Here is a 23,936-nt window from a genome sequence, read left to right as displayed (position 1 = left end):
TGTGTATGAAGCGCCCTGGCTGCTGGCAGGGGATCCAAGCACCTGAACCCCGCCACCTCCAAGAACTTGCTGCAACAGACAGTGGAGAGGGGACTGAACGTCAGCTGCTCTCCAGTGTGACGCGCATGTCCCCAACAGGCTCTGGACTGCTGCACCAGAAACTCTCCCCTACTGCTCTGGCTCAAAACTAAACACAACACTGATGCTGCCAGAGACCATGGGAGATCAAGCCTGTGAATTCTTGAATCAGTTGTCAGGAGGACAGGACCCTGAATCACCATATTCTGTAATTTTTACATTTCAGTAATTAATGATCTGAGTCAAATACATAGAACGTCTCCCCTATATAAAAAATCAAAAGCAGCACCAACTCAGAATTGAAGAATTATCTATAATAGCTTCCACTGCCAGCCCAATAATTCCTCCAGGTCAAACTTCAGAGAAGTAGAGTATTTTTCTCAAAAGTAATGCTGGAGGTAGTATAAATAAGAAGATTTAATAACACTATTTGTAATTTACTGACAGCATTACAAAAATAGAACTCTTCTACTATGCTCGGGGAAAAAATCAAGCTATTGCGTGTTTTTAATGTATTCTAAGTCAGCCCACTGAGAAAATACGGGTCACACTGAAAGGCAAGATCATTGCACGTACATGTCCATCTGTGAGCCCTGACTTGTGAGATGAACACGGTGAGAATACAACTGTGGGGTCCACAGCGTGATCTGCCCTTCCTCCCAAGCATCGTGCGGTGAAGCTGTGCCTGCAGGGACGGGCTGCACCAGCCAGCAGGCCATCCCTGCCAGAGCTTGCCCTCAGCTCCCACCGCCGATCAGTGAGAGCTACTATGCCAAGAAGGAGCACTTACTTTGACACGTCGAGAAGAAAGTCATTCAGTTCCGTCTGTTTGGCAAGACCCCGGCACACCTGCCATGGAAACCAGTGCCTATTAATTCTAAGAGAGCTCTGCTCCCTGAATAAGGAAATGACCAGGACATCCCTCACAGTAGTCGCTGAATAAAGGGACAGCACAATCACTTCACTCACCTGCTTTATAACAAGGAGACATACTAACGTTTCTGGGACACTTACAAGCTAAACACAGCAATAAGGCTCCCAAAGCCTTTGGCATCTCTCTTAATCACCGCAAAACCCTACAGGCTAGGGGTCTGACGTTTTATAATGGAGGCATAAAGAAACTGTGAATCTTAGATTCCAGGGTTAAGAAACAGTGGCACCACCTGCTCCTTAGATACCACTTAGCTGAGAGCAAAACTTTCTTAGGAAATATATCACAGGGACATGATATAGGAAACTGTCATTTTCTGTGAATACTTGTTCTCAATTAAAAGCAAACAATTTATCAAGACATCGATTTCAAAATTTCTCATTTATATATAAATGTGTGTAAACCATAATTATTCATAGTATATCCAAGGTTAGATAAAGAACACAATAGCATATAAAAAGTAAAAAATTAAATGTACTTAGAAATAGATTAAATAGGTGTACGTTGTACTCCGGTCCCCAATGCTCCACCCCTGGAAACCAAGCCAAAGACGCACCTGTACCTGATGGATTGCTACCGAGGCCCAGGCAAGATTTGCCGTCGCAACCTAAAAATAACATATTTATATAGAAGACAAGCTTTCATTAGCAGCATACACGCATCCTGACAAAAAACTAGCATCAATGGACATGAAGACTTTTCTAAGGTCACTGAACTTTGCTACGACAAACGCAGAAGGCCAAACATATACAAGCTTCTCTATTTCCTCTCCCACTTACTTAAGCTTAATACCTGCTCATTTGTCTTAAGATATACAGCAAGATAACCTTGTTTCCGAAAGCATGGAAATCATGAATGCATGATTTTAAAACAAAGTGATTGTTTCCATGGCACAAAGGTAATCTTGAACAAGGCTTTTAACGATATCCTGAAATCGATTAGGCATGTCTAAAAAGTAAAACTAGAGCGTAGATACCACTGGAGAGGTTCTAAACCTTCCCTGTTGATGCACATAACACATTTCAACTGAGTGTCCATCACGAAACAGGCCCCCAAGAGGCGCTGCAGGCACAAACAAGTCAGAGTCACCCTGTGGAAAATCCAGACAGCTGAGCCATGTGGTTCCTCCCACCTTCCATGGTAGCAGGGCTCCAAAGACAAAGAAGTGGGTTGGAGGCAGAGGAACTTACAGAAGGCCCCAGGAGAAAGTGACATGTGAGGAGATTCCTGCAGGAGGCGCTGTGAGGGGGTGCGGCTGGCCTCCCCATGGGGCCAAGGCCATGAGACCAGGTCATCCAGGCAAGTGGACAGGGCAGCTCACGTATGGTGGGGACTTGGTTCATACGGGCTGTGATAAACTTGGGTATAGTATTAGGAAGCCAGTCCAATCCAGTAACTAGTGAATGAAGCTCACTCTTGTCCAAACATGCTGGACACTGCACTGGACCTTCTAGTTTTAACAAGCTGTAGTGACAGCCAGGGCGTGAAAGCTCCGAGTGTGGCATATTTTTACTGTTACAAGTGCATTCTTAAAAGAAAGAAGAGTATTGCACTCCTAATCTCACCAGTTTCCTCTACAGACAAGGAAAACCAAACAGGAAAGGCAGGTTTTTAAAACCCGCAATAACTTAAGTGACACAGGCCCACTGTGACATTACATATGCATGCGCCCACTCAAGCACTGTATAAAGGCACCCTCTGTGGGGGAGGCACAGCTAACCCCTGAACAAACCAAGTGCAACACCTCACCTCCTGGTGACTCAGGCAAAAGGCTTCTTTGCCCCAGTGACGATACAGCTCGAGAATGCCAATCAAATCTCCAATGGCAGTGACAATGGGCAAGCAAAGAACAGACTGGATACGAGTCCCTGATTCCAGTCCCGTACCTCTCGGAAATCGTTCGTCCTGAGAGCAAGTGAGAGGGGAAAGGTCACATCGGTGAGAGAAACAGAAGCACGAAGTTACCATTCTTCTTTCTATGACAAACAGCCATGGCTTTGTCCTCAGAGACAGGCCCATCTTCTCCGAGGTCAGTTACATGACGATGGCTTCATACGCTTGGCTCCAGAAAAATGCTAATCGATAGTGACACGAACCTTTCGCCCCTTCAATGTCTGAATGTTTCTGGAAGTACTTAATACTTCATGCAATAAGCAAAGCAATCGTGTGAGGTGTTGTGTCTCATCTTCAGTGTGCAACATTTCACCTCAGGATTTCACAGGTAACTGTAGAGTAACATTATTCCCAACACACACCGGAGCACGTATAAACATCTTTGCCTGCTATTTTCAAGGTGAAAACAATACGAAATGCTAAGTAAATTACAGACATTATAATTGAATCTCAAAGCCCATATTAAGCATTCAAATCATCTAATGATTATAAATTATGTAGTATAAGAAAGGAAATTGCTCCTTCCACTTCATAAATTTCCTAGCTTGGACCAATCAGGCAAAAAAAAAAAAAAAAAACACAGGAAAACAATGAAATAACGTTACAAACACTCCTCCCTATTTCATTTCTGCCTGTGGAAACTATCAGGCATAAATTAGAATCTCTTCATGAATCAATGTTATATATCTATACTTTTAATGTAAAGATCACTTGAAGCTTGCATACACAACAGGTCATTTTCAAATAAGAATAAACACAGTAACTACTTTAAACTTTGCTTTCTTGCTTTCTCTTTATTCTTTTTCCATAATGGAACAAGTTAGCTGATTTGTTGAAATTCATACAGGTGCTCCGTGGCAAAATTAAATTAAAGCCTAAATTTCACGAGTTCAATTTAATGCTTTTGCAGACCCAGTTCCTTACATCAGAGTATGTGTTTGTAACTCATTTTTCAAGAATATTACATATGGTGATACTGTCTTAAAGTTTTCACTTTTAAAAAGGCCATGAAAACTAAATTGAAAGATGGAGGCTATTTTGGAGCAAAAAACTTAGAATCCATGCATAGCTTTTTGTTTTGTTTTGGTTTGGTTTTTCTTGTAACACATACTTTGCATGAATTTTTCTATGATCCTCACATGCACAGATTTCAATTTTCTTTCGGCACCCAAAACCCAATGCTTGAATGATATTCCCCTGAATGTGTTGAAGTGCCCTCTTGTGCACACTGGGGCTGCTCACAGCACCCCACTGCACCAAGTGTGTGTGTATCCAGGCCCGTTTTCAGTGATCCTCAAGATGGTGTCCTGTTGGGCTCAAAGCAAAGCACTAACTTTGAAGAAAAAGAGGCTGAAACACTTGATTCTCTTGAACTCCAGTCATACCTGCACGTGTACCTGCCAGACTGGAACTCCTGGAAATGTGAGAAAGACATGAAAAGATCTGGGACTCTCCAAGACCAACCAGCACCTTCCTGAGGCCAGCTGAGTCAGGGGCCAGCCCAGCAGCCTGCAGTGGCCCTGCCCAACACTCCAAAACATAGCAGAGGCACTCCATCGTAAGTTGGAGCCGTTTGCCAAATGGAGTAGCTAACTCATCTCTACTCTCATTCATCCTGGCAAGATGTGAGACACAAAATAGCAGTCATTTAGTTAACATGGCTAAAAATATTTCTGTGTTATTCATACTGCCATGTACTGAAATAAGAATTGTCCAAATGCAGCTCCTAGCGGTATTTAAAATATAATTTTTCTGAGCACAAAAATAGAGTTCACATATAAACTCATGCATACATATACGTGTGTGTGTGAACTGCTACATTGCTGTTTAAAAATGAGATGGCTTAAACTACAATATAAAATGATCCAGTGGGCTGGCATAGTGGCTCATGCAAGTCCTGTGCTTACAATGCTGGCATCCCATATGCGCAACAGTTTACCTCCCAGCTCTTCCACTTTTGATCAGCTTTCTGCGAATGGCATGGGAAAGCAGTGGGAGATGGACCAAAGCCTTGTGCCTCTGCACCCATGTGGGAGACCAGAAGGAAGCTCCTGGCTCCTGACTTTACATTAGCTCAGCTCCAGCCACTGTGGTCTTGAAGAGTGAACCAGCCGATAGAAGACCTCTCTGTCTCTCCTTCTCTCTCTGTAAAATCTGTCCTTCGAATGAAAAAGTCTTTTTACAAAACTCTCTATCCTGCTTTTCGGTTAAACAGCGCCCAGAGGTTACAAGTGTCATGAGGAGTCACAGTGTCAGTTACCCCCAGGATGTCTTCTACTAGCAGCGTTTTCCTCGACTTGGCCACGTACGCAGAGATGGTCGTGCCCTGGGTGATGGGCCCAGCGGGGATGAGCCGGGGCCTGCCTTCCTTCAACCCAGGGGGCGTGAACACACACAGGCTCTAGGAGGAAGAAAGGAGGAGTTGGCTGGACAGTCACACAGTATTCAAACGGCACGTGGGTATTGCCTCACCCCGTGGTAAGTCTGTGAGCCAATCAAAAGAACACATGGACAACAGCAAGTGGTGTTTCCAAAAAAGCAGAGGGGGAAACCCAGGGAAGAAGTGTCTCTCATATTTGCAACTTGTACAAAACAGGTTCAAAGCAGGTGTCTGAGAGAAGCATTCATACAGAGCCCACTGACATGGCTTCCTACTTGGACAAACAGCAAAATAAGGGAAAATGTGTCTGTGACGAAAAACAAACCCTCAAATCCAAGCTTCCTGTGTGTGTGTGTCAACAGGTGTACCTGAAGACATGATCAGTGGGTACAAGTCTCAGAGTCACACAGTGAGAGGAGAGGGAGTGGGGGGTTATTTTTCACCCACTGGTCACTGTAGCCTTCATGGCCCCGTCTCAGCCAAACCTATTTAGTGGCCAGAAATCCATCCTGGCTTCCAGTGTGGGTGGCAGGGTCCAGACTTGGGGTAGTGCCTCCTGCCTGCCAGGCACTCCAGGGGCTCACTGGATGGAGACAGTCACAGTTGGCACTTGAATGGCCATAAGACTTGGGATGCCTACATCACAACCAGTGCCTAGGCCCATCACGCCACAGCACTGCTTCTTCTCAAGGAAGAATCTGTTTCGATCTATGCAAAAATCTTGGCAGATCTGTGCTTTCTTTCAAATTTTTTTCAAACCTGCAGATTGGAGAAGCAAATTCTGAGTTACTAAATTAATTAATTTAAAAATAAGATGATTGTTTCAATGAAACTATTATTCCTAAATTTTCTGTTTAATAAAAAATGCCAGTCAAAACAAAACCACTCAGCTACACGTAGTTTCAGCTGGTGGGAGGGGGCACAGCCTAGCCTCCTGACCCAAGAGTTTCACCCCTCCAGTGGCTTAAATGCAGCTGGTACCAGCTTGGGTCAGGCAGCCAGGTGCCAGGCAAAGTCCTCTGGCTGCCCGGTGACATGCTCTGGGGACTTGGGGGTGTGGGCTTATAAAGGATCTTGTGCTTGGCACAGGTTGGGGCGTGTAGGAAACTGAGAGTTCATGTCCAAGAGACTTCCATGGACACTGCCACTGTTCTAGCAGGTAAGCAGGGGTGCTGAGACTGGGTTGTTTGGAGCGCAGAATGGGAGAACCTTTAAGGGTCAGACTGAAGTACCAGTTCATCGCCTAGGAGGCCTGAGTTGGAGCAGTTAGCATTGACCATCACAGGCACACACTGAGGCTGGGATGGGGGCATTCCTGGTAGGGTTGGATCAAAGTGCCCACCAGTGAGAGTTGGAACAGTACATGGGAAATGTGTGGCTGGGCCATACCACTAAGAAACATGTGAGTGGATCAGGACTGGAGGCAGAATCTGTTGGGGCATATGGGTCCTCATGCCTGTGGAACAACCACCACATTGGCACACATATGAGCTGTGGCTGAGAACAGGCCTGGTTGGAGTGCTAAGGGGAAGCCCTAGCTGGGCGGGAGTTCCCACTGGTGAGCACGAGAGCCAGAATGGGGGTGATGGTCTGGGCTGGACATGTCTGCAGTTTCCCTCAGCATGGGTGTGGACTGAGTCTGGGGAGTGCCAGACTGGGCTAGACTCCAGCACCCACTGGTACGCATGAGAACCAGCAAGGGTAGAGTACTGGCTGGCCTAGGTCTCGCCTTCCACTGCACCACGTGAGAGCTGTGTCTGAACCACGTGAGAGCTGTGTCTGGCTGTGGACCAGGTATTGCTGGGCTGTAGCACCCAACAGTGAAAACCGGAATGGTTTGAGCTGGTTGGGCAAGGCTACTGTTCCTGCCAGGACAAGAAGTAGACAAAGTCTGCTTGGGCCAAATACACACAGTGTGTGAAGCATCTGCCATTGGGAGGAGATCTGATAGAGGAGCTTGGGAAACTCCTTTGTCAGGATGCAGTCCTTACAGATTAACACAACAACCAAGGGAAGGAGCAGCTCAGACCAGCCAGGTTACAACACCCACTGGCATAGGTGTGGGTCAGGTCAGACAGCTGGCCAGGCGAGGCCAGTTCATCACATCCACTGGCAGATCTAATAAACAGGACAGGATGAAGGATGGGCCAGGTCGGGCTGCAACACTGGCCAGATCACATCAGGACCGGAACTGGGGGTTGGTGGGGCTGCAGAACTCACCCACATGAGCTGGAACTGGGGGCAGGCTGGTCTGACCCAGGCTGCAGCTCCCGCTGGTAGATGCCAAAGTGAGGTGAGCCAAGACAGTCAGGGGAAGGTGGGTGCTAGGACCATGAGCCACAGCAACAGGGAGTCAGGTGGGACCCAGGCCACCTGGCCTGGGTGCTGGGCCCACCTGCACAGCTAGGGCTAGGTCTAAGAGCCCTGGGTGCTAGGGGTCCAGCGGGGCACAGGTCACCTGGTCCAGAGCCTTGACCAGCCTGTGCAGTGAGTGCTGGGTCTGTGAGCCTCAAGGGGGGGCAGGTCCAGTTGGGCTTGTCCTACTGATTTGTTTGATTTGACCAAGACCAGAGACAGAGCAACAGGACCCAGACGTGTAGATTTCAAAGCCAAGTCTGCCCCCCTAGAGCTGAATCAGGTGCTATTTTATATAGGGAGGCAAAGGCTATGGACAGGACTGCACATGCACTGAGCTGGGAATGAGCTCAATTCTGGCTCAGTGAACTGCACCAACATAGCATCCTACAGGTTCCACCCAAGATAGGTCCAAATAGCCCTCAGACCTGACGGCCAGCACATCATGAACTCTAAGAGTGGCACATCAGACACAATTTGTACAGTGTGGAAAGACAAAGACTGCAGGGACAACAGTGAGCTGCACATGCACTGAGCTGGCAGCAACCTCACTCAGCTCAGTGAACTGCACTGATCCCACAGGAAAATAATATCAACTATGGCATCATACTGGTCAAAATAGGTCCATGTGGCCCTCAAATCTAAGGGCTAACAGGTTCCAGCAAGATCAGCACCACCAACAACCTAGCTATATAGGACACCTGGTGTCTCCCTAATCCTGGGACCTACTCCAACTGGAAGTGGGAAAATAGGTTGTAGAGACAACGGTAAAGCCTCAACATGGTATGACAAGAGGTGAAGAGCGGAGAGCCAACAGCTGGGACCACAGAGACCATGGTAGAAATCTAACATAAGAACCCAGACCTGGAACTTGCTAGAGGGAGTGGCACAAGTGACTGAAAACAAAGAACCATGTACCAACTGCAATAAGTTAAATCAAACCATAGAACTGTGGGTGACAGAGCTTAGAAACCTGCCCCAAGGAGAAGAATCTGCTAACCAGAAGTACAATCACCAGGAGCAAAAGAAGAGACAGAGGCACAATGAATATTACTAAAGACTTCCCTGCAAAGGAGCAAAAGCCTTTGTCAACCTCAAAGTTAAATGAGGAAGAAATCAAGAAAATGAGGGATACAGAATTCAAAAAAACTTGTTATAAAGCTTCCTACCAAAAACAAGAAGCATGTAAAGCAGGCATTCAAGGAATTTAAGAAACATGTTACACAGGAAATGACTCAAATGAAAGTTGATATGTCAGAAATTAAGAATACAATGGAGCAAACTAAAAAGCAGATAGTCTCAAAAATAGAATGAAGAAGGCAGAAGAAAGAATCTCAGAATTGGAAGATATTTCCTGTCGCCAGAAGGATCAAACAAAAAGTTGGAAGCAGACCTGGGTCAAGCTAAAAAAAGTATTAAAGAATTGAAAGACACTGTTAAAAGGTGAAATATAAGACTTATGGGAGTTGCAGAAGGTGCAGAAAGAGAAGCTGGGTTTAAAAAGGTATTAAATGAAATAATAAGGGAAAAGTTCCCAAATCTGGAGAAAGAATTGGGAAATAACCTCCAGGAGGGACACAGAACTCCCAACAGTCTTTTGGTTTTTTTTTTAAAGATTTATTTATTTTTATTACGAGATCAGATATACAGAGAGGAGGAGAGACAGAGAGGAAGATCTTCTGTCCAATGGTTCACTCCCCAAGTGGCCACAACAGCTGGAGCTGAGCCAATCCGAAGCCAGCAGCCAGGAGCTCTTCCAGGTCTCCCATGCGGTGCAGGATCCCAAAGCTTTGGGCCGTCCTCGACTGTTTTCCCGGGCCACAAGCAGGGAGCTGGATGGGAAGTGGGGCTGCCGGGATTAGAACCAGCGTCCATATGGGATCCTGGAGTGTGCAAGGCGAGGACTTCAACCACTATGCTATCTTGCCAGGCCCCTCCCAACAGTCTTGACCAAAAGAGATCTTCACCACGACACATGATAATCAAGCTATCTTCAATCAAACATAAGGAAATGATCAATAAATGTACACATGAAAAAAATCCATTGACATATAAAGGAATGCCAATTAAACTCACAGGAGACCTCTCACCGGAAACTACAGGCAAGAAGAGAATGGCGCAACATGTTCCAGATTCTAAAAGCAAAAAACTGTCAGCCCAAAATAACATACCCAGCAAAGCTTTGTCTTTGAAAATGAAATAAAATTCTTCCATAATAAAGAAAAGTTAAAAGAATATGCCTCTTCCAAACCTGCCCTACAAAGGATTCTCAAAGATGTTCTCTTAACAGAGAAAAGGAATAGCGCCCACCAAACCCAAAGGCAAATGCCAAGAACATCCAAGTGAAATAACAACAGAAGACTAAATCTATGAACAACCATTGCTAAAACACTCATTCGTTCATATTAACCCTGAACATAAATGGCTTAAACTCATCAATCAAATGTCAGATTAGCAGACTGGATTAAAAAGACAAAACCCCGCTATTTGTCGCCTACAGGAGATATCATTTCACCAACAAAGATCAGTGGAAACTATCTCATGGATTTTGATTTTTTGTGTGTGACTTTCATCTCTTCAAAACGCTTTCTTCTAATTAAATTCTTCACTGACTCATAGATCACAGAGTAGCATCATTTTCTTCAAGAAGGTTCTTGATTTCCTTTTTCTTCAGTGACACATTATTCCTTCAGTAGCATGTTATTTAACTTCATGTCGATTTTAATTTCTATTTTTCTTCCTATTGTTGGTTTTGCATTGTGGCTTTTCATTTAAGGGGATGTATAGTAGCTGTGTAATGGAGACTATCATATCCAGATGTGAGGATACAATGCAGTATGCATTTGTACTTCCAGACTAAAGATGGACTCCCAACGAAACTGTTTACTATATCTAGGCAAGAGGATGCTGGACTCTCTGCCGTTGTCCATGCCGACAGTGATGAACATATGACTGTGTATGAAGAACTATACTACAGTAATAATATAGAGGAACTCAGTGAGGGGAGAGGGAACTTGTGAGGGGGTAAGGAAAATTCCAGGGGCTATAAAAAAATCATAAAACGATTATAATTAAGAACTAAGGGTAGAATGCCTTATATTTTCTTATATTTTTACAGCCTCATTAATTTAATATAAAAACTGTAGGCTCTATCTAGCGTTTCCACGTGATGTGCAACAAACATGAGCAAATGCTCCATCAGCCTGGGGCAGGGCTCGGGAATGCACCTGTTCGAGCTGTCACTCAACCCACAGAAGAAAGACTGCCCCAAGGGTGGGAGATCCGGTCAGAGACCAGGAAGCATCAAGGGCGAAATAGGCTTTCTTTCTACATACTTGAGAAAGAGACAATGTTTTCATAACAGCAAAATAATGCATACTTCTAAAGGCAAGTGACATAAGCTAGTAGTCAACGGTTTGATACAGTGATACAATAAAAATTCATTCAAATGACGAAAAGTGAACTTGGAGAAGTCAACTGGTGCCAAATCAACAGAAACGATCATACTAATCAAGTTGATAAAACACCATTTCTCAGTGAAATGGGAACGTCTGGTTGACTGCCGTCTGCCCAAGGGATCCTCAGTGGTCAACACTTGGCTCTCATCCCCTCTCCACATGCAAAGCAAAGATCATCTCAGAAAACGTGATGACAATTGTGGCACTTCAATGAACAAGCAGTTAAATTTTAGAAATACTTTAACCAAAAAAAAAAAAAAAGGGCGCAAATCCATGTTTTAATCAGTTACTAAACATCCCCTTAAATGAAAAGCCATAAAACAAAATCAACAACAGGATGACAAATAGAAAATTAACAAGAGCATGAAGTTAAGTAACACGTTACTGAGTGACCAATGTATCACTGAAGAAATGAAAAAGAAAACCAAAAACCTTCTTGAAGCAAACAATGTTACTGTGTGACCTATGAGTCGAAGGCGGGGGACTAGTAAGAAAAAACCTTTTCAAATGAAAGAAAATAAAACCAAAATATCAAAACCTCTGAGAAGTAGCATAAACAGAAAGATGAATTTAAAGATGAAAAATATGTACACGCACTGTAATTTTCATCTCCAAACACTAGATGGCGCTAGATAGTAAACAAATTTAGACTCATGTGGACAGGCTTGGGCAATGAGGCCCCACATTCACCTGCATTGAAATCTAAATTACCAGCTTCCTTTGCATAATGCTTTCATTTTGTTAAGGACTTCATGGTTTAATCAAATGCATTAATGATTAATAAACTGAGCAGAGGTGGCCAACTGCAGGCTAGAGTACATGGCAACCACCCAGTCTTTCCGCCCAGCCCCACTTTCACAGATTAAGGACGCTAGGTGCGCTCAGGGGCTGGCAAAGTTTGGAGAGATGGGGGCGTGCCTGGAGCTGAGGCATTTCTCAGGGCGTTTCAAAACTCGGGCATTTCCTCTCTGGGGGCTTGGCAGGTGGAAAAGAACACGGGGAACAGGACGGTAGCAGGCACGGGTTAGCTTGACCCGCTGGAGAGCATCAGGCAAGTGAAAACACTCCTACAATTACCACGGGGGTGTACACACACAGAGTGTGGTCTTCCAGCCCCTCTTTCTACAGGGAACAGCTCCTGTGTATCTCGTGTATTTCAGGTATGACTCTATCGTGATGCTTCCCTCCACACCTTCTTCCGCCTTCTTTCCCGTACTTTTCCTTTTTGCTTTTGCAATAGCACACCTTCGATTCACTTCACAGACACCGGCTAATCTCGCACTACAGCAAGAATTCAACAAGCAGAAACAAGAGCACCGGACACAGCACTCTCCTCCATAAATTTCAACCCACCAACGTTGGCTATACCAACCTCACCGCAGCCCCACCTTCACTGTACTGTCTCAGACCAAGTGGCGTTTGCCAAGCTCCTTCCTTCACTCATTGCAGCAACCTTTGTGGTTAACCTATGGCACCTGCTTGCCTTTGCTCCTGGAATGAAAGCTAATTTGGATTTTCATACACCTGATTGCCCAGGAATTTTCTTTTAATAGCTGTGGCTATTACACTTTCAATTTTCTTGCAGTTAATTTCCACAGATCTATTGTATGCTTTGTTTGATGCGTTTAAATATTTAGTTTGCTCTCTGTTTTCTGCTTATCTTTCCATGCTTGCTTTTTTAATTCTTTTTTTTCCAGCAGACTATGGTATGTGAGTTCCATTAGCACGTTTAAATATTATTTACATTATAGTTCATACCTCAATTTCAACAATGACTGAATTTCACTTACAAGAAAAGTAAGTTATTACTTTTTAAGTAACTCCACGGTGGGTGTTTGATGTAGCGTTTAAGATATGCTCGGACTGCCCACGGCCTGTACCCTGTCTTCCCTGCCAGGAGTTTACATCCCAGCTCCATTTCCGACTCTGGCTTCCTGCTAACGTGTTCTGGGAAGCAGCGGATGATGCCCCGAGCACTTTCGTCCCTGTCACCCACCCCAAGGGACACTGGCACAGAGCTGCTGGCCGCTGGCGTTGCTTACCCAGCCGCAGCTCTCGCAGCCAGCAGATGGCTGCCTCTGCTTCCAGATACAGAAGAAAGAGATTGTAAATTCTAGAATGCTTCTCATCTTCATCTTTTTTTCTAAAAATAACATTTATCTGAAAAGCAGAGACAAAGAGACATGGAGTTCTCCTGCTAGTTCACTCTCTACCTACCTACAGCAACCCGAAGTGACTCTGGCTCAAGGCAGGAGCCGGGGACTCAGCCTGGGTCTCCCACATGAGTGCCAGGCACCTGCCCAGGACACACACGAACCGAAGCTGGCAGTGGACCCTCAACACAAACCTGGACACTCACAGAACAGATGTGGGCATCTCAGCATCTTAAATACTCGGCCAAGTTTGGTCCACCTTTTTCTTATTATTTGAATCAAGTTAATGTATGCAGACTAAAAATTTTATCTCAGCTTGTTTGAGCTGTGCTAATATATTTTTGTTCCTATTGTACACAATTTTTGTCTTGAAAATTGAGTTATTTAAGAAACACTTTCTGGCTATAATTAAAAAGAGGCCACTTTTTAAGAAAATTGGTAAGTAGATTGAATTTTTGAGCCTGGTGCGGTGGCCTAGTGGCTAAAGTCCTCAACTTGAATGTACCAGGATCCCATATGGGCACCAGTTCTAATCCTGGTGGTCTCACTTCCAATCCAGCTCCCTGCTTGTGGGTGAGAAAGCAGTCGAGGACGGCCCAAAGTCTTGGGACGCTGCACCCATATGGGAGACCTGGAAGAGGCTCCAGGCTCCTGGCTTCAGATCGGCTCAGCTCCAGCCATTGCAGCCACTTGGGGAGTGAATGAGCAGATGGCAGATCTTCCTCTCTCTCTGTCCTTCTCTCTGTATATCTGACTTTGCAATAAATATAAATCTTTTTTTTTTAAAAAAATGGAATTTTTAAAAGATTTATTTATTTGTAATGGAAAGTCAGATTTAGGAAAGAAGGAGTGAGATGTAGAAGATGGAGATACAGAAAGATCTTCACTGGTTCATCTCGCACGTGGCGCAATGGCTGGAGCTGAGCCGATCAGAAGCCAGGAGCCAGGAGCTTCTTCTGGGTCTCCCAAGGCTTTGGGCCATCCTTGGCTGCGTTCCCAGGCTACAGGCATAGAGCCAGATGGGAAGTGGAACAGCCGGGACACAAACCAGCACCCATATGGGATCCCAGCATGTGCAAGGTGAGGACTTCAGCCACCAGGCTACTGCACCGAGCCCAACACATTGTCTTTTAAAAGAAAGTAATTCATTTAAAAGAAATGGAAATGTGCGTGGCCAGGACAGCAGGCAGTTCCTAGGCTCCTACATCTGTACTGTGACAGGTGTGAGATTTTTTTACCTTATGCAAATAAAATTTAAAAATACAGCCTTTTATGTGTAAAGAAGGAATATGAGAAAAATGCGTGTACCAATGTCCAATTTATTTCACACAATTAGCATATATTTCAAAAGTGTGTGAGCTTCTTCTGCAAGCAGTGTGGAAGGTTAGCTAGCCTGTGCAATACTCCTGAAATAAACCCAAGCACTGTGGTACAGTGGGTGAAGCTAGGGCCTGCGACGCCGACACCCCACGTGACTGACACTTCCAGCTCCCTGCCAGGTGCCTGGGGAAGCAGCAGGGCCTGGCCCAAGTGCCTGGTTTTCCATCACCACGAGAGATGCAGTATCTGGCCCTTGCCTTCAGCCTGGCCCAGGCCTGGACATTGCAGCCTGGGGAGCGAACAGCGGATGCCTTTCACAAAAACCATCAAAACTAAAGCAGACATTACGAATATTTTTTCACACACCCTGAAGTGACAAGAATGGAAGCCATTCCCAGAGATCTAAAAGGAAATAAAAGTCACTAAATCCTACAGTTGGCTTGTTCCTGGGGCACCAACAACTTCCTAGCCATGCCTACCGCCCGGCAGCAACTCCCAGGTGAACATGTGACAGGAGACAGAGCTAGGACTTTTCTAGGTGAAAAGTGTCACCAGCGACTTTGCACAGTGCTGGGACAGAGAGCAGCTAGCAGCTCAGGCTGAAGGATGAAGCCACATACTCTTGCCAAAGTTGGTCAGAAAATCAAGTTATGCTGAAGTAAGCTCTGGGGTTTGAGGGCAGTAAAAATCTCATTCGAGAATGGATTTGACACTTGCACCTGCCAAAGGTACTTCCACGAAAATGGGCAAATGAGCCAATCTGTCACGTAGAAACAGGCAGCAGTGGCTGTCAGCAGATGTTCCCTAGCTAGGACACCACAGCTGTCAAAAGGACTGAAGAGGTTAAGACCTGCAAAGCTGCAAGAAGAAGGCAAAGAGGTGCTGATCACGTGGTGACATGCAAGCAACGCCTGACAACGATTCGTGGAAAACATGTGCTCTGTGACGGCCCAGCGCACAGTGCTGGAGCAGCTGTCACACACCGCCCTCGGCCACGAGACACCACTGGCAATGCAGCCCAGTGCAAACCAAAGCAAACAAACACGGCCGTTGCAAGAGCTTATACATAAATGTTGTCACATGGGTAAAAATCCCCGACTGGTAACGACCACAAATAGAAACAAAACACAAAATTTGTTTACAGTACCTATTCCTGGCATGGATATTAGTCAACTGTAATATAAGAGAATTTTTTTTTCAAGAGCTAATGTTGTCTTATCTAGAGCACCAAATTCTAAATTTAGATACTTACATTATTGCACTCTCCAAGGAAATACAGTGCAAATCCATCGGCTTTTGTAGCTGCCAAAGTAAAAACAGGGAAGTGACTGAGCAGGGAAGTGAGAGCAGGTACCGGGTGTGAATTCTCAACATTTGGGCTCACGCAGAAACCTCCAGAATGCATATGTTACCATAAGCAATGGGCACGCAGCAGGTCAACCTGTGGCTTCTTTTGCTAACACATACAATCAAGTTGTATATTTTTTCATTAATAGCTACAAATTTTAGGGGGATGTAGCATCCTCAAATACACGTAGTGCTCAATGTACTGCATAACAGTGTCTTTTTCAAACTGTAAATATCAAGGTTTGAGAATCAGTGAATGGCATTTAAATTTTGTTGAGATATCAGAAGCAATATTCAAAATGCTGAATGAGCCTCGACCGGAAAGCGTGATGCATTCACCGACTGGTCCCCGGAAGTGAGCCTGCTGTGTCTCACCTGAAATGCCGGGAGGATCGTCTGTGAACGACACCTGTGCAGGAGTTAACAGCATCACTCTCACAGGACCTGTCTGAATTTAAGCTCCTGTGTAACTCCTTTTCACCTGTGTGCTTTGGGGAAGACACCAAGCTGCTCTGTTTCATGGCCTTCTCATGAGCACAATGGTGCCAGTATTAGAAACCACTTCATGAGTTGGTAAAACAAATATGTCGATTTAATGCATATAATATTTAGCACATGGTTGAAAATATAATGGATCTTATCAGTATTATTGGGCCAAGAATATTTCTATTTTCAAGTAAGATTAGAAAGACACAATTTTCATAGTGGGTGTCACAAGAAAGCCATATATTGAGAAAAGTATATCTTCTGTAAAATTGCTTCTGATATAGCTTCTTTCATTCTATTCACTATACAAGCTATTCCACCAGAGTTACATGAGTTTTCTCAACGGCTGAGTCAATTTCAAAGCTCCGTTTCCTTTACATGTCAATGATTTTGCATAGAAACATGTGAATGCATTCAACAGAACAACACTTTCCAATCAAGACTAGGTGTTAGACGACACAATGGATTCCTTCATACGTCAGACACTTGTAGAAGCCTACATGATCCAGGAATGTTTAGGTTTGACTCAGTCTTGTAGTTTCATGATAAAACATGCTTACTTAACACGCAGTCCAATGACAGAAGTGAAGAAGCAAATTAGTGCGTTTCACACGCCTCTAGGTAAGTGAGCTGTTGTCACTGTGGCGCTGGGGGAAGGCATGTCCGGCCTGGGGTCTCCGGGAGGAACATGGACACGCCTTACCTATTTTGATGATGCTGCTGAGCTCGTAGAGAAGCAGTTGGTTGTCTCCCCCAGTGTCCAGCCGTTGTTCTATGTAGCTGTTTAGTTCATATACAACTCCTTGCATATTTGTGTCTTGGTACTTTGAATTAAAGGGAAAAAAAGGCAATGTTAAGTAATATCCAATAAAAAGTATCTACTTGGTAAAGCATATGACTAATGTGTATGGCTCCATGCACTGGCTGCCTTTAGATAGCCCATTTGATTGCATACAACAGATGGACACAACAGCTATCCTTTCTTACTTCGTAAGAAATACAGATAGAAATTACACTGATTATTTACAGTAATAAATGTTGGAAGTTACAACTTTGCTTCTTATATTTTAAATAACATATTGACAGTTGAATCAGTGAAAAGAACCCTGCATGTCTCCACGTGGAGAGGTGTGGCATGCTAGGATGTTGTCCCTGGGCACTGTGCTCACTGCTGCCCACTCGGTCTCTGTCCGATCTCAGTGCAACGCACAGCAGAAGGAGGCCTGTGTGGGCACCTGCACCCGCAGCATGCTGTCCCACATCAATGCCACAGGCTACCCTTGAACCTGGTGCCAGAGTGACAACAGCTCCTCGAGGAGCCAGCAGTCCCCAGCCCGCCCCACGACAAGCTGCACTGTCTCTTCTACTGAGTAGCAAAGAAGATGCTGCTGGCTAACTTCCATAAAGCTCCCCAACCCAAATGATCTCCCAAACCACAAACACTGTGAACTTGACAAACAAAATATCGGGCCATCATTCCCAGATTTAAATAAATGACCCTGGGGCTTTCCCTGCCGCCACTGGAACTGTACACAACTCCTGCCAGGGTGGCCTCCCACGCTCTGCAAGCTCTGGCCAACCTGAAAGCTTCATCTCAACCCTCTACCTCCCTGTCTCCACCACGGTCACCTTTCCCTGCCAAGGCCACTCAAGCATCTTTCTTTCTGGAAAGACCATCACCTGTTCTTACTCTGGAGCACAAACCCCACTAGATTTTTGTTGAATAAATTTAAGAAAAAAAAAGAACTAGTTGATCATTTCACAAAAATTCATCAAGAATCCTGACAGTGTACTCTAACAATCTTCTAAGTAGTACAGAGCTGCGAGAGAACAGAACAGAATCCCTGCCTGAAGAGCCTGACAATCTTCCTGGAAGACAGTCAGTCAACTTAGAAAACAGTGCCTAGGTGCTCATAGGCGCCATGATTTTGACTTCAGTGTGTTAGTGTGGGGCTGCTGAGACCCGTCACCCAAAGTGGCCAAAATCAAACCATTGTAAGCTCAGAACTTGCCCAGACCCATACTTGCATTCAGTGGTTTAACAAGACGGCATTGCTAGCATTCTGGGTGATCCGTTTACCCACCCCCTGGTTATGTCCATAAACACACACCACAGTCAAGAGCAGCAAGCACATTCGCATGAGGGGAGCCAGAGTATACCAAAAACCCTGAATTTTAGGAATGTATGTGGGAACTGTTGCCACTCAATGGGTTTTCCTGAATTCAGGAAGGTGGTCGTGGCCATGGCCCAATGGCGGTACTTCATACCCAGAAATCTGATCTGGCCAGATCTGGCCAGCAGAGACCTTCCCCACAGACCACCCTGGAACAATCAGCTTAGCGCACGATGGCTGTGTGTTGTGACAGTGTAAGAGGTAAAGCTCTGGCCTGAGAGAAGAAAAGGCAGGTCTGATGTTAACATTGAGTCATAAGACTTCAACAAGTTCCCAGATGCGAGCCAAGTGAATCAAGAAGCATCTTGACACACAGCCAAAGCTTCACTGCACATATCCCAGTCCCCATCTTCCCGCAGCCGCCTAGCCGGTAAGTGTATTTGAGGCAGGGGAAATGACCAGGTATGTGGCAAGGGGCTCCTAACTGACAGTAATTCTTAACAAGACCCAAGCACCACTGGGAGCTCTCAGACACAGAGCTTATGCCAACCAGGTGGTCAGCAGAGGTTTGGCTCTGGTCCACCTTCAAACTGAAACCAATGGTTCTTAAAGGCACCCTGTGGAGAACACAGCTTTAGAACATACATCCCAAACAGACATGCTCAGCCACAGGCAGAGTCCCTGTGATGACGGGTCCCTAAATAGGAACGTGGACTTGTAGAAAGACTATGGACAGAGAGCAGCAAACTAGAAATCGGCCAAGCACAGCTCATCCTTACCACTGCTGCTCCGGTCAGGCTGCCAGGTCCTCCTCTTGGCTGCCGCCCCTCACACCTCTTCTGACATCAGGTTCCCTCCGGAGTTCTCCGCCCTCACACCCACGCTCCCCTAGGCTGTGTCTTGCACAGCTGGGTTGGTTTCCCCCTGACCTAGGCTTGTGGAGCTTACCTACTTTGCTTTATGCCCGTGGAAAACTGGCCCCTCCTCACAACCATGGTCCACACTTGTGACTTCTCCTTGCTAACAGTCACAACATGAAAGCTTTCCAGCTCACACCCTTTCTAAGTTCAGTGCTTGGAGATGCTATGGTACAACTGTCAGAATGTGCACAGAAATGCTGAACAGCTGAGCCTCAGATGCCTCCAGGACACGACACAGTGCGTGGCAGCCCAGGTGTTCCCTTTATCATCGATGAGCAAGATCCTACTGAAGCAATTTCAAGTCCCCAGACGAAGCACTCTACTCCAAAATGATCCCTATCTGTTACCACGAATCAGAACCACTGGTGCTGTGTGCCTGCCCTCACAAACCTCGTCTGAGAAGGAAGCCAAGGCAAAGCAAGGTGGAATCAGAGGGTCGCAATGCCAGAGAACGAGCTTCTGAACGCAGGCATGCAAAAGCTTCCCTGCCTCAAGACCTACGCCAGGAAACGACTTCTACAGCACCAGCACCTTCTTTGGACGGCAGGGTAAGGGAGCTCTAGGCAGTTCTAGGATGGGGTCTTAGAACTTCTTTAACAGTGGGTCCTTACGCGCATGACATACAGACCTCTGACAATGCAGTGCTTCCCCAGTGCACTGTCGAGCCCCATCAGCAGCTGGAGTCTATCACCCCAGCGCAGGAAACAGGATGTCACAGTAAGGCAGACCCAGAATACATCACGGCGTAGGGACAGTTTATCAGAGATTTCACTTCATATCTCAGGGCTTCAGTTTTTATGTTTTCATTTGTTTAACATGAAGGATGGATTACACTATCTTTAAAATCATTTTCAAAACTAACTTTGTGTGATAACCTATGACCCAGATGTAAAATTATTTTCTTGTTTACATTGGATTTCCAATTCTAATCTTTAACCTAATAAAATATGTTAGCACATCCTGTTTCCTTTGGTTACTGATTACAATTGCATAAATATTAACACAGCACAATATTTTTACCATGATTATTACTCTATGTTTATAGAACATAGTCTCAAATCAAAAGCATATCTACATGCTTAGTGCATCACTCAAACCACAATACAACCTGTGACTTGAAATGACATGCAAATATGAAATAAGGGTCATAATTAGCATTTGGTTGTTAGCCTTAGGATCAGTTTGCTGTTCATAAACACTGATACGAAAGGATGGGCTCAACGAGCAAATGAAGACTCTGTCGAATGGCAAACTTCTGGGATGTGCTTCACAAAGACACATGGTAAAGAAAGCTTGCCGAAGATCCATTCATTTTGACCAAAAAGGCTTTCACTTTGATAGCTTGACTAAGAGAAAGAAATACAATTGTATTTTTAAAAGACCTTAGCACTTCCATTTGCATAGTGCTTTAAACTCCACACGGGATATTCCCTGACATTATTGCAAGAATTCACACAAAACTGAAGCTGGCTCCCACTGCGACATCCGTGACGCACACTGAATTAGGATGGAGTAGGCTTGGCCCTGCTCAAATCCCCAGACCTCGGCATCAATTTGGAAACCATTATTTTATCCTCATTTTCCGTCCCACACTGATTTCATAAAGTACTTGCTTTTTTTAAAATAAAAGTTTCCACTGGAAACACAACTTCACAAAAATAGAGCCTCAACTCCAGGACTGTAGACATCTCACGGTGAAACTTCGTCAAGCTAACCCGGAAACTCTAAACTGTGCCCAGTCTATCTGACAGGTGTCCTGTGTTTCCCAGGAAACATTCTTGTTGCCTGAACTGCCCCTTGGGGCTTTGAGGTGCAGTTTGAGAACCAGAGGAAAAGATACTCCGTTACTCAAGGGAAAATAGTACTTCCTCTGAGCATGACACTAACGAAGCTCCAGGATCAATGCTTGCTCCTCAAAGAAGGCAACGATGTTTCGGCTTGGAAAACAAAAGCTCCCAGATGTGTTAAAATGAACTAAATGTTTAAAGACAGACTGGAAAATCAGGAATCCAGGAGAGTTTGTGGGCTGGCAACCCAAGAATCAAATGGGAGGCTGTGATCCCCGTGAGCCCTGAGTCCTTGAGGCAATCACCAGCATTAACGCATTCCAGAGGCCAACAACACCAATGCCAAATGGGAAATTACTGTGCACCATAAAGAAATTCTCCATTTCCAGGATGCCACCTCACTATTTTATCAAATTAAAAAAAAATTATTGCAACAGAAATTCATTCTAATAGAAAACTGCAAAACCAGAGCAACAACGACTGAATGCTTACATCTTCTCCAGTTCCTGACATCTCACCCCTGATGTGATGGTTAGTACACGGGGTCCCAGAGGAACAGCACACTCATGAAGACAGGACATGTGAGGACAGACATGAGAACCCGCTGCACCTGTCCTCTCCCATCTGAGGTCAGGGCGACAGCATGGCTGCATACAAGCCAGGACACTGACTCCGCCGGCACCCTGCCCTTGGACCTGGATGCACGACAGGCTCCCCAGGGTGCAGTGTGTGTCATTCCACACCAGGGTTACAGATATTTTTATACAAACACACACATTTTATTTTCAATTTGGTTTACCATTCTCTCAGTGAATTCAAGCCATCTAACTTGCAATCTCTACACACACACACACACACACACACACACGATACAAACACAGGTATATCATCCCGTACTTACCTACCTACCCATAAATACACATATGAAAAGCAATTAGAACCTGCAGGTTTACTCTGCCACCTCCGGTTCCACTCAACAACCACGGTGTCTACACAGTAATCCCCATTTTCATCTTTGTAACTCCCTCAGCTAACAGTAGGAAATCTGGTTTTCATTCTTCAACAAATTAAAAACAATTTCTACCAGCCTGGAAGACACAGAGGTAGTTTCAGAACTTCAGAACTCAACCACGCAAAACAGGCCACCTAGACAATGCCATCTTGGGCAGTTTCTGTTTTGGAGGGTGAGGGGATAACATTCAGAGACCCTGAAATGTACAATTCATGATATTTTGACAAATGGGCAAATTCTTTACTTGGTTCTTCAAAATGACTAACCACAGACAAAACAATCGCATTAAAAACCAGGAAGCCCACCGAGCATCCCAGACATGGGAAACAGCTCGAGGCAGCGCAGAAGGAGCTGCCATCCCTTGATAAACGCCTGCGCTAAAACGTTTTAACTTTGGTGGAGTGGACAGGATGCTGCTCTGGATACCCGCAGCCAAGGCAGAGGTCCAGATTCAAGTCAAAAATGCACCTCTGATTCTAGTTTTCTATTCACACACCCTGAGAAGCACCACGTAGTAGTTCAAGTAACTGGGGGCTCTGTCTGCCCCTGTGGGTGCCCCGGCCTGAGCTCCCACCTACGGGCCTCAGCCTGACCCAGTGCAAGCTGACCTGGGTATACAGAGAGAGAATCAGTATCCAGAAAATCTCTGTCCATCTTAGTCTCTGTACTTTCCATCTCTCTGTCAAACAAATAAAAGTAACTTTTTAAAGCCTTTTTTTTAATTTTTAAAGAAATTTCTCTATTTGATTCTTGAAGTCACAGCAAACACATAATTAGTGCAACTCAATTCTCATGTCAATGTGATATTAATGCTAAGGGAACACATGCTAAGCAGACACACACTGAGATCGGTTGATTTACTCTGAGTTTATCCTGACTGGGGGAGGGGGAGGGAAACGCAGCAACCCTCACTAGTCTTGCAACAGAACTGAACACGAAGAAAATGCTACACAGAACTGCTTAAAAACATGTCGTATAAGGGAGTAAGAAGAATGGTTTATGAGCATCACAGTTTAGAAGTTTGGAGAAACTATCTTAAAGAATGCCGAGAGAGAGAGAGAACGCTTGTCTTGTGGTGCAGTATGCTAAGCTGTCACCTGCAATGCCGGCAGTGTATCAATTACTATGCTAAACATCAGACCACACTCCTACTCTCTTGCAGTTCAAATCCTAGTTGAGGGCAAGAAATAAGCCAGAAAATATCAAGGAGTAATACCTGTGACAAGAACAAACCATGTTTGGTGCAACCTCTAATTTAAAAGTACAAACTAGAAACACCTGCAGCTAGGACAGGCCAATATTGTTTCCTTGTCAGGCAATGAAGAAATGAGGCAAAAGCAGTCATTTCTGGGTAGCTCTCCATTCGGTGGACCGGAACAAGCTACTCACAGGGACCTAAAACAATTCCTCCTATTCAAGTTTCAGAATTTATAATCTGACACAGATGTCAGTCTGCCAGGATGATGTGACAAACACCTGTGACAGAGGAGTGTGCTTAGTTTTTATTTTAAACATATCATTCATCATCATTTGATACTGCTTTTTCATAAGAAAATGCGAAAAATGGTAGATACGTTTATTGTGATGAAAACATTTCTGAAATTCATGTATGTATGAGTCTTACAAATGTTCATGAAAACATATATTATGAAAAAAAATTACACATGGATTTCAAAATTTATTCTTGCCAAAATGAAAATCT

General features: G+C 44.8%; 1 protein-coding gene across 3 annotated transcripts in view; it reads right to left on the bottom strand.

Moving 5' to 3' along the window:
* PDE10A (phosphodiesterase 10A) overlaps positions 1 to 23,936 on the bottom strand; it is a 244,064-nt gene that overhangs the window by 75,257 nt on the left and 144,871 nt on the right. For all 3 annotated transcript variants that reach the window (XM_058678443.1, XM_058679547.1, XM_058679001.1), the window contains exons 4-9: positions 17,105 to 17,225; positions 15,821 to 15,870; positions 5,163 to 5,303; positions 2,759 to 2,914; positions 1,566 to 1,616; positions 869 to 927 (exon numbers count right to left, since the gene is read on the bottom strand). In XM_058678443.1, coding sequence (XP_058534426.1) covers positions 869 to 927; positions 1,566 to 1,616; positions 2,759 to 2,914; positions 5,163 to 5,303; positions 15,821 to 15,870; positions 17,105 to 17,225 — 578 coding nt within the window. The remainder of the gene's footprint in view (positions 1 to 868; positions 928 to 1,565; positions 1,617 to 2,758; positions 2,915 to 5,162; positions 5,304 to 15,820; positions 15,871 to 17,104; positions 17,226 to 23,936) is intronic.

The sequence above is a fragment of the Ochotona princeps genome, chromosome 1 (genome assembly GCF_030435755.1).
Source record: "Ochotona princeps isolate mOchPri1 chromosome 1, mOchPri1.hap1, whole genome shotgun sequence".
Lineage (NCBI taxonomy): Eukaryota > Metazoa > Chordata > Mammalia > Lagomorpha > Ochotonidae > Ochotona > Ochotona princeps.
This window is presented reverse-complemented; position numbering and strand designations above follow the sequence as displayed.